This window comes from Catharus ustulatus, chromosome 3 (assembly GCF_009819885.2).
Source record: "Catharus ustulatus isolate bCatUst1 chromosome 3, bCatUst1.pri.v2, whole genome shotgun sequence".
Taxonomy (NCBI): domain Eukaryota; kingdom Metazoa; phylum Chordata; class Aves; order Passeriformes; family Turdidae; genus Catharus; species Catharus ustulatus.
The window spans coordinates 11,753,557-11,770,944 of NC_046223.1; the positions used below are offsets into that span (position 1 = coordinate 11,753,557).

Here is a 17,388-nt window from a genome sequence, read left to right on the forward strand (position 1 = left end):
GTTCCAGACAATGTGTAAATGGCACAAGCTGCTAGACATACAAAGGCTGCTGCTAGGATATTCCAAGGCAGTATACATTTATGAGGCAATTAAACATCGAAAGTTTAGATTTAAATCCAGGTGTTCTTAGCTCCTCTCTAGTTTTAGACAGTTTTACATTTCAAATATTTCATCAGTATGATTCCAAATTAATCTGACTTGTCTCTGCAGAAAGCAATGTGTATAGTTATGACTCAGGATTATCCAAGAATACAGTGAAGATAGTTTTATGCAAAAAATATAACTACAGATGGAGCGATATGAAAAAGCTACCTGAAACCTGCTGCTTTTTTCCAACAAACTTATGCTTCCAGTGAAGTCTCCAAACTAATTAGAATTGATTTATTATGGATCAGGTACCTTATCAGGTGAAGAAAGAAATTACCATGGACAGTCAAAGGGTTGAGAGGTCAATACAGAATAGCAAAATCAATTTGCATTGATTAGACAAAAGGTCCATTTTACAGAGCCCAAAGGATTAACTTTAAAGCAAACATCTTTGAACTGTAAGGCAGCATTTGTGACTGAGAGGTATAAGTGGTGCAGCATTAGAAAACACTTAAGATATTTGAATAAGAAAATAATGCAAGCAATGGTTTAAACTATCTGGATGTTTATTTTTTATTATTAATCATCCCAAGGATTATTGTACAATTCACTGGAAAGCCCTATGGAAAGGGTGCAATTGTTTCATTTATCCTGTGTCAATCTTCCCCTGAGTGTTACCTCCATTCAGATGAGGTGACTAAACAGGAGAGTCACAGGGAAGGGAGAAACTGTGCAAAGGATTGCACTAATCCTGCTGGTGCTTGTGATGAAATATTTGCTTTCAAACGTACTGTTTTACCACCAAAACCAATGGGTCTTTCCCCCCCACCCCAGTGAGTTACTGTTGTAGAACGGGTCTGAAACATTAAAAGAAAGAGGCCCTCTTCTGTGGGTCACCCCTTCTTTTTTCTGTGGCACCAAAAGCAGCATGATGCTGCAGGAAAGCCAAAACAGCACTACTGCAACAAAAAACTGTAAACCCTAGACACATTCTCTACTTCCTCATCACTTTGTTTTCAAAGTTTATTGCAACAAAACCATACCTCTTTGTCCCATATCTTGGATATTTTTAATTTTTTTTTTTAAATCCTGAAGAAAACTTAATAATGGGATTGCACCTCAGCACACTTGCCGTGTGCTATCACTTGAAGTGATGTAAATATCAGCATTACTAATGGGCTACAGAGAAGCCTCTGTTTGGCACTTCCAGGTGCCAAAGTGAGCACTTTCCCCCTCAATCCCCAGCACTGCTCTTACCTTCAATAGCCAGCATTGCTCTTAGCTCCCGGTTCAGCAGCTCGTAGCGCCTTTCTAGGTCATGTTCTTTTTCCCTAGGCAAGTTGCAAATGTTCATCAATGTGTTAATTACTAAATCATTAAACACTTAAAAGCACCTTTAACTTACATTGATTTTAGGACTCACAACTGACTTTTCTCTTCAACTTTAAGCTACTCCAAACAAATGATACACAAACTTAAAATCTGGCTCAGGTGGCCCATTCAGTAACAGAGCATTTTCATTACATGTAAGGTTTGCTTTAGTTCTGTCACTTTAACTCCACTGCACTACAGGATGCAATTATTTCATATTCATCTCTGGAATGGCTGTTGTGGAATGTCCAAAGTATAAAATATTCCCCTAGATCTAATGATCCAGCATCAACCTCTTCACCAAGATAATATGACACTGCAAGTATTACTCCATACACATTCTGCCCTAATCAACAGTAAAAATTAGACAAGGGACTAGAAAGCTTAATATTTTGTAGGTAAAATCCTCTGCCCAGTTCAGACCCAGCAGCAGATAGGTGAGCAGAGGCTCTTCCCAGGGAAGTATGCAGGCATCTACACTAGGTGGCATTACGGAAAGAAATATCAAACTGAAAGAAGCTGGAAGAGAAGCACTTCGGGCAGAATGCCTCTAAAAACGAGAAGCACCTTCTCCCTTCCTCAACACTGCCCGTGAGAAAAGGTTAATTTGTCCTTACTTTGCAGTATCAGTGGTATCACTGCACTGTGACTGATTTACTGACATCCCTTCAGAAGAGATGGGACTGAGGATTTTCTACAAAGCAGGTAGTGACCCAAATTTGGATCTCTCTCTGAATAGACTTCACCTGTCTCATCTGAGGCACAATCCAAATCTATCTGTGCATTTCTGAACTATAATTTTATTCTACTGTCGGGCTTTTGAAAATGTAACAGCGCTTAATATTTCTTTAATTTATTTTTTTCACAGCTCTGGTTAATCCTGTGTCATTGCATGGTTCTCATTTTCAAGTCTGAAATATGAGAAAAACAAGTTGCTCGATGTCTAACACATCCACACTACTCACTTTTGAGGTGGTTTTTTTTTTTGAAGCCTAACGGGAAGAGAGTAAAAAAGTTTTGCATCTATCTGAAGAGCTAATCATCCTTTTGTAAATACTTATGTTCATCTGTACTTACAGAAGAGAAAGCTGGTTCATTCGTCTTATTAAGGCATTCTTCTTATTAACCAGCATGAACCACTCCTGCATCATAGCTTCTTCTTCTTCTGTGTTTCTTCCTGCAATCAAAAGAACTTCATTACTGTGGCATTTCACAAACTGAGGTACATATTTTCACTTCAGATTTTGGAGTATCAGCTGCCAGTATCACTGAGCATGACAAGGCATACTCTCAAATGGTAAAAATATCATACGACTGCAGGTCCTGCCTGCTTTATAAATAAATCTTTGAAAGCAGCCATCCTCTAGGATACATTTTAGTGTTCTTTATCATGCTGACGCCCTGACCTAAATAAACACCTTTTAAGAGGACTGTGTATTTTAAATTCTCCCAAATGAACTGTATAATTGCAATGCTTCTAGTGAAAAACCCTACTAGTAAAAGATGTCTGGTCATCACCAAACACAAAAACCATCCCTGTAGGCAAGATCCACACCACCCATGCAAACCCAGCACAGACAGGATGACGTGGCAGGGATCAAAGTAGCTGCAGAGGAGATGCTAATCCTGAACTTTTGGCTAAGGTGTGGGCACATGTTCAGCTTCTGTGTTCAAGGCCACTCTTCCAGATGAGCTGGAAAGAGCTGCTCCTCTTCTTAAACTGCAACCAAAGGGAGCATCTGCACAAATACAAGTCATCTTGGGATCCAGGGACCCAAGGGTCCCATGTGTGCGTGCATGGACTAGCACTCCTTTCCCTAGTCCCCATCCATCCCAGGCAGGATCAGAACCAGGACTCTTCAGAGCCTACCTGCAGGCAGTGCTAAGCTCTACCAGACTCCACAAAACTGTGTCACCACCCCTGCATCATGAGCAAAAGGCAGAAGAGCATCCAGAAGGCTCCTGACTGTGCTTTCCATGTAGCAGGGCTGCTGAGCCAAATTCCACCCTCTCCGAGCTCAGGGACTTGGAGAAAGCCCTTTGTGGAGGCTGTGCTTCTGCCATTCTCATTCCTCAAGCTGAGGTGAAAAGCAAAGGCTTTATGGTCCTCACTGAACTATGAAGCTCACGTATTTCATAGGGTTAAAATGAATCTAGGAATAAACTTGGAATAGAGACAAAGGAGCATGAGTAGATGTCTGAGTTTAAGCACCTTGTGTGCAATATGGGAATAATCACCTGTACTGATCCTGCAAGGGTGCTAAAAGTTAATTCTTTGGTGTTTGTAAAGAAGTTTGAAATCTCTGATGCAAAGTGCTTCACACTTGAGGATATTGCCTAATTAACTTAAACCATAGGATCCCTAGTTGCAGAGAAGCCATTTCTAGCACCTGGAGCTGGAAAGACCAGAAAAATATTGTTTTGTCCTAGACCAAAGTATTAAGTTTCTGCATGGGAGTGTTTCAGGTGCTCGCCACGTGCATGTTCACACCCCAATGCCACCATAGTGTGCAAGCCCACATGGAGAATCACACCCTCACCAGGCTGTGAGCCTCCTGCCTGCAAGGGAAGCCAGCCTTCTCCAAACTCTTGAATTCCTTCTGCTGTGGCCATGAGGCACCCACACAAGGGCAGGAAAAGAGGATGAACAGGGAAGTGGGTCAGCTTGGGATGGAACTGGTGGATCCACCCAGTTAGAAAAAGTTACATTTGTCATGCTCTCCTTTCTGATAGGAGACATCCACCCACATCCACTTACACACCTGGGAAGTGCCTGGTCAATGAAATTTCCTGCAAAGGTGCTTTTAGGGCTACAATTTGCTAGCAGTGAGAAAGGGAGGGCAGAGCATTTCAAAGTATGGATGGACCCATAGTGCTTTTCCAAGCAAAAGCAGCTCCTGGGGGCATGGAGCACTGAAGGAAGAAATCTGACATGTAGAAATGCTCTCCCCCAATATCACCACTTCAAGTACTGTACATAAAATATCACACCATGGTATTTACAACAATATTCAGCAGTTCAGTACACTTTGATGGTAGGTTACAGATCAAAGGCCTTGATGCTGTATTGGTCCATCTAACAGAGTCTGCTTTTGGAAATAGAAAATAATCAGTATTACCAACCTTTTGTTGAAATGCACCAAGTACTCGAAACTTATTTAGGGGAGAGGTCAAGAAGAAGGGGATTTTTTTGCTTTTTTTTAATCCTTACAAAATGACCAATCTATTCTGTAATGCATGAGCTTTTTTACTAGCAATGTGGCAAAGTTCTCACAAACAGACATCTGTGGCTACAGTAACATTTCAATCAATTTGTTAGTTTTGGGGTGGACTAGGATTATGGCTGAAAGATTATAAACACAATCCCTTGCTGCATTTAATTTTGCAAGTCTTGAAAAAGAAATGGGAGAGATAAATGTCTCCAAAATATTTGGCTCAATGGTGGATCTGAGTTCGTTGACTTTTGTACCATGCAATTTCAGGTTAAGAACGTAAACTTAAGATACAATCTTCTTTCTATTAATGCATTCCTCCTAAACACACTTAGTTGCAACATATAATGAGAAAAGATCTGGGTAAATCTTGGAGCTGTCGTGTCAGATCTGCACAGGTGCCTATTTTAATATATCTGTGCTGACACCAAAGCACATGCAATATCCATAGAATGGGCTGGTTTAAAAGTGAATTAACAAAGTCTTGATTGTTTTTGCAGAATTTTAAATCTGTTTTTGTATTCGCTTTGGACCCATGTGATGCCCTGACACCAGTCATGTGATATCGGCTGCGATAGGCACAAATCCCCGGGCAGCAACAAAAGAAGAAAGAGCAAAAAAGAAAAAGCTGAGAAAAAGCTTGCAATTTGGAAAAAGGCCAATTTCACCCCGGCAAAGGCCTTTTTGATCAGTGAAATGACACGTGTGCAATATTAATAGTAGTCGATGCTGATATTTTATTTGTTGACCGTCAGCTTTTAAATTCTTGTGCACAGAGCTGAAACAAAATCTTCTCAGGCAAGCAAAATAAAGATGAACTCCCATATATAAGAAATTTAAATAACTCTGTGGCAAATACACTAGCATTAGAGCATTACTTCATTTTTTTTACTTGGTGAAACGATACACATGAAACACTTTCAACAAAGAAAAACAGTGTTCTTACTGCAGCAATACTGCAAGCTAAACTCACATTTACGATTTCTAAATAAAAAAAATTAGAAAAAGCCTTTCTTCAACACATTTTCACTCTGTAAAACCCAAGCTGCTGCTGGGGTGGTTGTTGCTTCCACTTTCCATGTGTAAAACAAGTATTTAATTGACTTGCTACAAATGCTTGAAAATTTAAATTGGGAAAGTATCTGTGTTGTTCTTGGGGAAAAACACCACAACAAACTGCACAGACTATTTAAATGAAGCAAAAAACTCATGCTTGAGAACAAATCGATCCCACACATGCAAACCCCTTATCTAAGCCAGTACAAGATGCTGAAAATCTATAAATAGCCCACAGATCTTAAACTTAAATTTTTTCCATAATACATGCATTACACTATTGTTTTTGATAAACAACAACAACAAAACCCTTTTAAAGCTAGTAAGTTGGACCATTACAAATTAATCCTGACTTTAATAACTGGTTAAAGACCCCTTCAGCTTTATAAGTAACAAAAAATATTAAAGCCTGTGATCACAGCGAGCTTTTCTCATTTCTCCTCCAACCATTTGTTATTTAATCCAATACTAGTAATCCAATTTGTCCATCAGACTTTTAAAGGGCAGAATGCAACTTCTCCAGCTTAGACACTTTTCAAAGTACAATATATTTTTCAAATGAATGCTGGATGTTTCATTTTTTCCCCAACTGTTCCTAGCTCTAATGTATGAGGAAAAAAAGAACAAGATGAACATTGTTCGTACTGATTAAGTAAGAGCTCATTAAAGAGCTGTCAGTGCTGTACTTTGAATATGCATGAAGCATATAATCAGATCTAGTACCGTCACTAGAGGAGAATACGGTAAGTACAAAGGATTGATTTAATTACTTAGAGTGGGCTGTGGTGGTAAAGCAGTCTTGTTAGCGCAGAAAGAAAAGGAGGTTGTATTCCGGCACGGTTAGGGGAAAAAGGCAGTTTTAGCTTCTGCCACAATACCTAATCTCAGGATAAAGCACTTTACATTGTAGCTTAAAATGAAGACTGTCAGTTTTCTAAAAAGACCAGAATTCATCTTATCGTGTTTAACCTCATCTGGTTAACTATCTAGCAGAACATATTTATTCTCTTTAACATGTAATTATGCTTATACCTTTTTATCCTATAGTTCAATAACGACTTCTGAAAACAGTCTTCAAATAAGAGCGGGTAGTGCCACAAACATCATATGCATGCAAACTGCTCGGTAAGAGATTTGAAAAATGCAGCACCAGAAACTCAGATGAAACAGTGAGTACACACGCCTTTATGTGAAAAGTCAATTCAGTTTTTAATGTCAGACTTTAACCGGAGGAAGCTTCTGCAGGATTTCTCTCATTTATTTTCTTTTTCCCCTCTTCCTTTCTGCCTCTCCCCCAGTCTTTTGTTTTACTTTTTTTTTTTTTAATTAATTCATTCTTGTTTATTCTTCCTCTAGGAATCCAAGGGAATTCTCTCACATCAACTCCCAGTGCCATTTTCTAATTTCATTGTCTGGTTTGAGTGGTGAAGGATGCGTGCTCTATTCTTCTCTTCACTTGACATCTACCAGAACCCTCCTCAATGGAGGAATGAGCCCAACACCAAGCCTCAAATAGCACAAGACATTAAATTCTGCCCTCAGATACGAGAAACTCCTACTGGCTTCTGAGTCGCAATTCCAAACTGTAATAGCTCCTGCTCAGGATTCAACAGAGGCTGCAGCATAAAGTTTGGTAATTTTGTCCCTTACTGGAATAAATTTTAGTGATAGTGAGAATTTTAATGATAGCCAGGAAAAAAAACAAAAAAACAAACCACAACCCGAAATCCCTTTCCTTTCTCATGTGGCTCATCGCACTTATTTTCTGATTGTTATTTGAAATCAACTTGAGTCAATTTTCGTCTAAAATACTCAAGAAGCACAGTAACAAATAGATTACCATTTTCTGAGAACAATATAAGCAACTAGCTTATTTTAATGTTGTACAGCTTCCTGGCAGTCTTTTACAAACACATATTCCTTCATATTCTTCTGGATTTACAAATGGATTTTTGTTTACACTGTAAACTAATTATACCTTAAATTATTTAAATAAGAAGCATCTTGACAATTGTCTCTTCTGAATCAATTTGAAAGAAGAATTTTTTTTTCCTTTCCTGCTGAAAGTACTTTCAAACTCAGCCAGCTACCAGTGTACCTATGTACCATTAGACCCATTATTTTTAGGCCGTTTGGGTAGCTAGACATGAGATAAATCCAATATGGATTAACACAGTAAATCTGTACATTGCTAAGAAAACAGAGAAGAAAGTGCTACAAAACACTGAGAATACCATTTAAAAGGAAGAAAAAGCAACTACATGCAGGGACAAGATTAGTTTACAGTGTAAATGGATGAATACAGTAACTCCTCTACACTTTATACCATCATAAATCTGTCAAGATAAGACAATAGATTAATATTTTTTAAAAATCCTTAAATGTAAATGTATTTAGCTGTTGTGCAAAAATGAATTACAACCTGTAGAGGATAAATAATAAAGGGTTTACATCAGCATCCCAAACCAGCCCATTCAGTCTGGCAAGAAATAACAGGTTTACAGAAATCACTCTGTATGCCGTCTTAAGCAGTAATTGTTTTTAAATTTTATTTGCACTGTGTGCAGTGTGTGTGCCATGGTGTCATGGTTAAACACAGAAATCTTCCCATGTCTCCCCATTTATCTCAACAGAACTACACGAAAAACAACCTACTTAAGACAGAGCCCATTCTTCATCCATTTGCTGATGTTTACACACAGTTTTAAAATAGAATAGAAGAAGCTTTCTTCACTCAACACACTTGGGTGAAGAGGCCAGCAGGAGAATGCCAGTGCATGGGAACTGGAGCAGGGCAAATAACAACAAAAACTGGCCGACTTCGCTTTGCTCCTCTTTCTGAGCTATTTTGCAGTTGACAGAAGCCTGGTGACTACTGAGAGCTGTTCAAATGCCAGTGAATTCCACAAATTTAACAGGAAGGTCTTTTGAAAACATACCCCACTGTCTTTATTTGTCTGCTTAAAAAAAAAATGTTGCATTCACCCAATCACAGAGACAAGTTTTTACAAGTTTCTGTATTAGAAGCAAGTGGACAGATTGGCTTGTTTACCTGAAGGAGAACATGAATGGCAAATAAAGAATAGTTCTAGGATGTGTCTCATCTTGTCTCATAAGAACCTGGGGAAATTCACTGAAATTGAAGGTGGTGTGTTTAAAACCGATAAAAAGAATGATCTTTCCTCAAAGCCTCATCATTTACCGGTAGAACTCGTCGCCACGAGGCAATGTTGAAACTAAGAGCTCAGCAAGAATTAAAACCAGGTTGAATGTTGAATATGGAAAGGCAAAGCTGTAGCAATAAATATTCAAATAAACAAACAAAAAACCATGGGAGGTAGGAACTGGATCCTCCTGCTTTAGGACACAAGCTAACCTTTAATTTTTAGAGATTAAATTAAATGTTCCCTGGGGCCAGGTTAGCCTGTGACTGGCCCCTGCACAGATTCTTGCCCCTGCCTGGGTTCAACCCATACCTGTCCCACTACAGTGGAATGTTCTGGACCAGACAGTGGGGCTGATCTGCTGTGGCCTTCACAGTTTTATATTTTTCCCTTTTACTGAAAGGGAGCACGGGAAGGGATGAGAAACAGTGTCGGGTGTTTTAGCTGACCAACTTCACATTGCTAACAAAGGCAGGTGGAGGGTCTCAAATGCTTCCAAGTCAGCAGTAGACTTCCCACTGATTTTAACAGTCTTCTCATCTTGCTCACTGTGAACAGCTTATGCACAGATGAGCTCTTGTTTTTAATGTGAGTTATTGAACTTAACAAATACTTGAGCAGAAAAGCCTATATTTACAACAGATTTTTTTTCTAAAGGAGAGTTACATGAGATTTACTGCAAAATGCCTCTGTCACAACTGGAAGCTACAGTGAAAATTTTTAAATGACCAGTGGTCCACAATTTTTCACTAACTGAAACTCTAGCATCCCAAAAGAGATGTATTTTTTTGAAAAATCACCCTCCTCTGCTTTCAGAATGCTACCTTTAGTGGAAAAACACAGAATTTTGGATAAAATATTTTTTCCAAGTAATCAGTGTCAAAACAGTCCACAACAGACACCTCAGAGCATGAATGCATGGGTTGCTCCACCTTGAACTTCAGGCCTCCCTCAGGATTTGAGATTAGCACGCCCAGCCTTCTCCTAGAACACTTTCTCCTTTCAGAGCAGGAGGATCTCCTCAGTTATTAAAAACCACTGAAAACGAACAAGAAGAGCTAGCAACAGATAAGCACGTGGAACTGTTCTTTAGATGACTCTGCAGAACTGGTAGCTAGCACATGAAACCCTAGCACAAGTTTTTGAGTCCTAGCATAAGTTTTTGAGTCTTAGCTGGATGGGAAAATGCCTAAGAACATTAGAAAGGCAAATTCAGGGCCACTAACTTGCTGTCTGAGAGCAGCTGAGAAGGAGACAATGATGTCCACACAATGGAGTCTCATAAAGGTAGGAATCGACTGCCAAGAATCTGCCAGGCAGAGTTACATTGCAGCACATTGTCTGACTCTATTTCAGCCCCGAAAAGTACTGTAATCCTAATGAAATGGAGCTGCCACCCAGGAAATGCCTTTATCACAAGCACACACCAAATTAGTTTACTATCAAGCAGGAAACTTGTAATTTCTTTGGTTTCTGAAACATAAAAAAATCAGAGAGGTTATTTAAAATTTTGAGAGCTGTGTAAACAGAAGGTCAGGGTTCTGACCACATCTCAGCAAGTGTGAGGATTTATTTTCCTGCAGTGGGACTGACTCACAGGTAGAGAAACATTTGTGGCCTACAATCTGGGCACCCTAAAATTATCACAGGACTGAAACTTCCACAAAAAGACAAATTGTGGAAGATAAAACCTGAACGACCACTGATTTTCTCTACATGACAAGTCGACACAGCGGCCAGTAGAAAATAGCAGAAAACCAACCAAAACAGAATGGCTGGACTGGATAAAGATTAGGAATATATTTTAAGTATGTGACCATCAATCCAGACCAAGGAACTTTGTGCCCCAAAATTCAGGCAACAAGAGGACAGATTCAACTGAAACACCTGGAGATTTCTGTAAGGAAGTGATGCCTCAAGGACAGGTGTCTGCAGGGATCCTAGCACTGAGTAAAACCAAAAGCTTGTGCTTTATCACCCTCTGGTACTCTGTGTACCCAAATTTGCTCACACAGCACAATTTCAGAAGAAATTTCAGGAAAACATGCACTAGTAAGTGATACACTCAAACTTTTGAAACTATGGAAAAAATGGTAGACTATGCTTGGAAATCCAGCAAGAGAGGGATGATGGTATGGCAGAGAAATTATTTCACTTGTAGATTTACAAGTAGACTTGGGTGCTTTGTCATGAGTGATAGTAATTTCTCTACAGCTCGTAACTACTCCTTAGAACTGTTTACTACTGTTTATGTGGCAAATGATAGCTGGGTAAGATACTGAAGTGAAAGGCCATTTTCCTAAAAGTCATTGAGTGTGCTCTACTAGGCAGCATATTATTCATTTTTACCAAATGTTGCCTTACTTCTTTCAGAACATTTTCTCCTGGAGCTGGAAAAGGGTAGTGGACATTATAAAGTTACTTCTTTGATGGACAGGGCTGAATTTAACCCAAGCAACTGCCTGAAGTGAGACGGTGATGGCAATGAATGTGACCTTGTATCCGTGTTAATGAAAGTGTGTACTCACTGGGAGTTGGCAGGCTTGTACTTCTGGGATCCAAACCTTCCCAGGGCTAAATGGGTAAGTTCAGCTAGGCTGGGGTGTCCCAAGGCCCCACAGTTTCCAGTTTTGACAGAAAAGGTGTTTTTGGTGATAAGTGGGAGAAACCCAAGAGGAAACAACAGTAGTCTCTGCAGACTGCAGTGGTACTGTGGGCCAGGAGCCTCGGGATGACCGAAGGGCCTTTCTCCTCGCCTTCGCTTTGCAGCAGACACTGATTGTAGAGAAAGCTAACTCCAGGCAGAAAGCCAAACACTATGCCTACCACATGAAAGAGCATTTATACTGCAACACCACAAAGAAAGATGGAAATCAGTTAAAAGAAGCGTCTGTTGGGTCTTGTAAGACTTTTGGAAGGCTTGCAAGCCTATTCATAGTGCCTAGGGCTCTCCCAGAGTAGACTCCTGCTATGCGGGCAGTGCTCTACTTGGACTCTCTTCTTCAAGCTGGCTTCAACCTGTTGACAGGTTCTTTGAAGGCAATGATGAGGCTACAAAAGCCAGGGAAGTGCATGGAGAGGAGGTTGACTTATCACTCAGTCCCTCCAGCCAATGGAATTCTGTGTTACTTGGAGAAAAAAATAAATATGGTCATTGCTGTGGCCGAGCCGCTTTAATGATTTAATGAATTTGGCCTGGGAAGGCTGAACACACACGCTGCCCATGTTTGGTCTTGGGAAGGTCACCTCCTGTGAACTTTTGCCTACCAATGCACAGACCTAAGAGAGGTGGCAAATTAGAGACAAACTCAGGTTTGTTTTGTGGAAGTTTCTCAGCTGTAGAAGCACTGGGTAACTGGAAAACCATGGCCAGACGGTCTTCCTTTACCAAAGGCAAGTCTGTTTTGTAGGAACTGTTAATGGAAAGAAAGGGATGCATATTGGAAAGAGTTTGCCAGTAAGAGACTGTGGAGGCAACATGACAGAAGAGAAACTGGAGAGAGGCTGACAAATCTCAAGGACTCAAGATGTTCTCAATCGCTCATAAAAAGCATGATTCTGGCAACTACAAAATGCACACTTGGGCAGACATTTGTGTATGTGTTGTGATTTGGCCCTGACGACTCCTGCAAGAAAATCAACTCACTGGTGTGCCAATTTATTTGCATTAACAAATGCTCATTAATGACTTTGCACTCTGTGTCTTAGCAGGCATCTCTACAGAGCTCGGCAGGCCCCAGGTCACCCAAGTCACACTTGGATGCAACAGGGAGGCACAGTCACCATATTGTGAATGAGACCTCGATCATAGTGTCATTGCACTTCTTTCACCCGGGCTTTTGGTAGTTGTCAAAGCTCCCATTACCACAACCCTGGCAGCAAGTTAACATTTCTACACAATGGAGAGAGACACATCTCAACAAATGCTTTAGAGTATCACTTTGCTTTCAAAACAAGCAGTAACTACCAAGGCATGGTTTTGTGAACTGTTATCATGTTAGAGTAAAAATCTTTTGCTCCTGTCAAAAACCTTTCCTTTCACCCAATACAAACTGCTATCAGTAATATCCTTCCAGATGCCTAATTGTTAGGCATTTCCAATAGAGAAGGTTCACAAACCAGCACCAGCAGGGATCCAAACCAGTATCACATATGCAGCATTCACGTATCTAGAATTTCTTTGAAATGCTTTCACTCACTTCTTATGCTAAATGTAGAAAGATAAGCATCAAAAATGTTGCTTTCAGTGATACTTTTACATTTTCTATCTTGCCAGGAAGGGTGTTTTTATACTGTCCTTCCTCTTGCTCTGCTTTATGATGTGCACCTTTGTCTTTCACAACATGTCGGTCAACTCATTACTGTCTCATGGTTTGGCAAGTTCTTGGTTCACCTGAGATTAATCACGCTGACCCAAGCACTACAGTAGTGCAGGAAACTAAGGCTGACAAACTGCTATAAAACTTATGGTATTACTGATTCACTCTACCTCATTCAGGCAAGATACGAAATATATGAAAAAATCCATGACTTTTTTTTCCCTCCTTATACACATGCAGAGATATTTTTCATGCTGTCTGCTTGCAAGCTTGAGGAGGTAACAAAACCAATTTTAAAATTAATCTCTCAGGCAAAACTGAACATTCATCATTTTCCTCCTCAAGCCCCGACACTGGTGAATACAAATCTGCATTTACTTTTGAGAATTCCAAAGAGAATTGTGAATTCAATTGTTTTTGAAAGATGAAATTTGGCTTAGGGAATAGGATGCCTCCTCCTAGCTCACCCCTCCCTACTCTAGTGCGGATTTCACTTGCAGACTGGGTGACTCCAGTAAGGAGCATTCAAGATGGTATAATACAGGCTGGTAAATACAGCTTGATAATCAGGGTTGTGAAGGGGCACAGCATATAAGGGATTTATTTTTTGATAGTGAATCTATACACATATACCTCATCAAGCCCCCATTGAGAAGCAGACCACTCCAAGTGATTAATACAGCTAAAGGGGGCAAATAAGAGATCAATGACAAAAATCATCTGGTAAAAAAAAAAAGTAAAAGGTGTTGCATTTAAAGGGCTTTTACTTTGTATGCGAAACAATACCGAGAAACCTGTATTTTAGCACTTGTGCTCAACAAGCACTCTAAAGTATGTTGGGATGAGAACAGAAACCCATCCTTTCTAATAATCTTGTGACAAAAGCTAAAAGACATCATCCTATTAACTAGTGATCTCAACTGCTAATGCGGAGTACTTCCTGGTGTCTTTTATGTAGAATGCCGCTATTAAAAAACCACTAAACATTCACTGTGAACAACACAGAATCATTCATCTTTTATCAGCATCTCTTGTTAGAGGAGTATGAGAGGGGCTGAAGGTGTCATTGATATTATAGAGCGGAAATTAATCAGAAATTTTTCTCATATTTTCCTCATCACACTCATTTACTTTTGTACAAATTTCCCCCTGCTAAAAAGTTCATACCCAGCCCCCTGTTGTACGCTTTTAAGTTGAGAATATTCAACGAGTGCGTCAACTGAAAGGCACCAGGTCCCAACACAAAAAGCATTCGAAATTCTCATTTAGTTGTCTTTATTTTGCTAGCGCCATGTGGTCCTTGAAGATGTAGAAAACACGGGAAGCCGAGTAAAGATCAGAGCAAGCTCATTAGCATTCTGACAAAATTGGAGTGGTGGAGATGTATAGTTTGCCTAGTTTGTCGTTTTGAAAGCTACCGGTGGTAAGCTTTCTATTTCATTGTGCTTTTGTCTTTTTTTGGGGTTTTCAACGCAGCGGGGTGGTTGTTAGCCTAGGTTTTCACAGTGCATTGTGGGAACCTCGCCTCACATTCAGCCTATATAGTATCATTTGAGTTCAAGTAAAAGAATAAAAAGGTAATTTTTTTCCCCCTTATTTATTTCATAATCACCTATGCTAATGCATAATTGTCATCTGGCTGTCAAAGCCCATCCTGCCTGACATCTGGTTTGTAAAGTTAAAAAACCCCCAAAGGCCCCCAAAATTGCCCAATTAAATAAAGTTGGAGCTGTATTTAAAAATAAAACCTTTTAAACATGCTCTTCATTTGCTTCAAAAGACAAGATAAGAAGAAATTAATTTAAATTCCACTGTTTACAATAAACTAGAAATGAATTTGAGACAGATCCAGTTGATTAGAATTCAAAAGAGACTCTGTATAAGAGCCTCAATTCTATTTCAGAGCCTCTTGAAGGAAAGGAAAGATGGGTTTATGCTCCAGAATTATGTAAATAATGAATTACCTCTTAGAAGACCTATAAAAGTTATTACTCTGGTCATTTATTTATTTTTTTTTTAAACATAAGGCTCACTTTGAAGGGCTAAAAGGGCTACATTAATGCTGCTATTCGACATGAATGTTTCCAAGTCGCAATGAAATGGATAAAGGTCTTTTTGGATGAATTTATCTGCTAAATCCTTGTGGTTGCCCTCCTATCTTGGATGATGACCCAAAAGAATGTCAACAGCTCATTTCCCAGAGAGCTGGGAAGAGTCACTACACAAGCCATAATCTGCACGTTCTCAAAGAACCGTTTCAAACATTACATTTCACAAGCTGTTTAAAGAGATTTTTTTCCCCCTCTCATCTCCACTATCCTACCAATACTTTGGACATCAGTGCCTTGGAAATGAGTGCTTTAACAAAGTTGAAACGTGACTTTTAACGTATTGTATTGGTGGGTCGGGCATACGCGCGCTTGTACACACACCGTGCAACACGTGAGTGCCTGTGGGTTCCCATGTTTCCCATCCACAGCACCAAATTCCAGCCATGCTGGATATATATCAAGTTCACCCCTAATTTATCCATAGTATTTTTTTTTCTTGTAACATAATGTGTGCCAGGCTGCCAAATCACAGATATCCTTTTAGTAGGAAAGGATAAAACCCAGCTTGGAAGGAGATGCAATGCATCTAAGTTTGGAATACAGTAAATTTTACAAGGGAGTGTAGACTCAAGATATCTTTACTTAGCAAGGAGGAAAGGATAAATATTGAGGGAAAGAGCTGCTTTATAGAAAACCTTCAAAATCCTTTTTTTTTGTTATGCATTTGGACAGCATCATTATCTCTACTGTCAAAACAGCCTGAGAGTTGCAGGCAGCCTCTGCTGAGCAAGAAAAGCAAATAGTCAGGCCAAAGAGGTCTTAAAACAACAAACAAAAAAGAAGCACAAGAAGGTAACTGCCTGAAAACAGAAAGCTCTGAGATTCCCATGTGGATTGACAGATCTAAATTTTTCCATCATATTTATAATCTAATTTCCCTCTATGCCTCTCATTTCACTATGTGAAATACAAGAAATTTCATCACAGGAGATATTGCTACATTTGAGCTACGTGAGGAACTATAATCCCTCCCCAAATAAAAACAAAACCCTAACCCTGAGAATAAAATAGCAGTTTTGCTCTTCACAAAAGGCAGAATATTGTCAGCTCTGAGATGCTACCTTTATTTCAAATCTCCATTTAAACACTCAGTTCCTTTTCACTTGGGTTCCAACTCCCAGCAGAGGCAAATAACCTGGAGACTGTTATCTGCATGACAGTAAGGGCAACTGAATTATTTTCTATACTTTGCCATGTGCTTATAGTTGCAAAATTATTTATCTCCTTCACTGCATTCTACTAGGAAAGTTTCCTCCAGAAGAATCGCCGGGACCAGCCATATCAAATTAGAGGGCAGTCAGGAGTGTCTAAGTCCAGCTTTAAAACAAATATCATAACAATTACTTAGCCATATGGAAAATAGGGTATGTCTTTCCTGAAAGCTTTTATATATTTTCTATCTCAAATTTCAACTTCATTAGAAACTATTTCTGACTAGCAAGCTGCAAGATTGCTAAATATCTGTTAACCCACCATGAAGAGACTCTTTTGAATGGCAGAACTTTTCCAAGATGCAAATGAACAATAATCTAATTTTGAGAGTAAATTAACTGAAGGATTCATTTTAATATGTTTCAAAATCTCCAAAATGAAGTGGCAGTTGCAGGCTCTGCAATACACACACATATGTGCACTCATGCTCACGTACATAGCCTGACACGGCTCCCCCACTATGTCCAGCTTCCATCCTCAGGAGAACTCACATTGTATTTATGTTTAGGTTCTTATGACTTAAAGGCCAGATGTTTCACAAATGACCAACAATTGGAGGTTAGAATAAATTAATGACTGATTTCTGAGCTTTGATGGAATTAAGCATACTTCTTTTCTCAATGTGCCATGTGAATGTTTGCCCGTTCAACTTTTTTTTTCCTTTTTTTTTTTCTTTTTTGACAAGTGAGGCCACCCGGCAGAAAACAACTGATGCAAAACCCAGGAGTAATCCCTCTGTTTAGTTCAACACTGTGGTTAGCCTTAACACTGCCTCTATTATCCAATGGATTTAGAGAAACTTTCATTTATTTGTTGGCCTCAGTCTTCCAACTTCGTTGCCTTCTTTAAAGGACCC

General features: G+C 39.5%; 1 protein-coding gene across 9 annotated transcripts in view; it reads right to left on the reverse strand.

The window, feature by feature from the left end:
- EHBP1 (EH domain binding protein 1) overlaps nucleotides 1-17,388 on the reverse strand; it is a 212,207-nt gene that overhangs the window by 6,456 nt on the left and 188,363 nt on the right. For all 9 annotated transcript variants that reach the window (XM_033054322.1, XM_033054320.1, XM_033054323.1 and 6 more), the window contains 2 exons: nucleotides 2,536-2,635; nucleotides 1,345-1,418 (listed from right to left, as the gene is read on the reverse strand). In XM_033054322.1, the coding sequence (XP_032910213.1) occupies nucleotides 1,345-1,418; nucleotides 2,536-2,635 (174 nt within the window). The remainder of the gene's footprint in view (nucleotides 1-1,344; nucleotides 1,419-2,535; nucleotides 2,636-17,388) is intronic.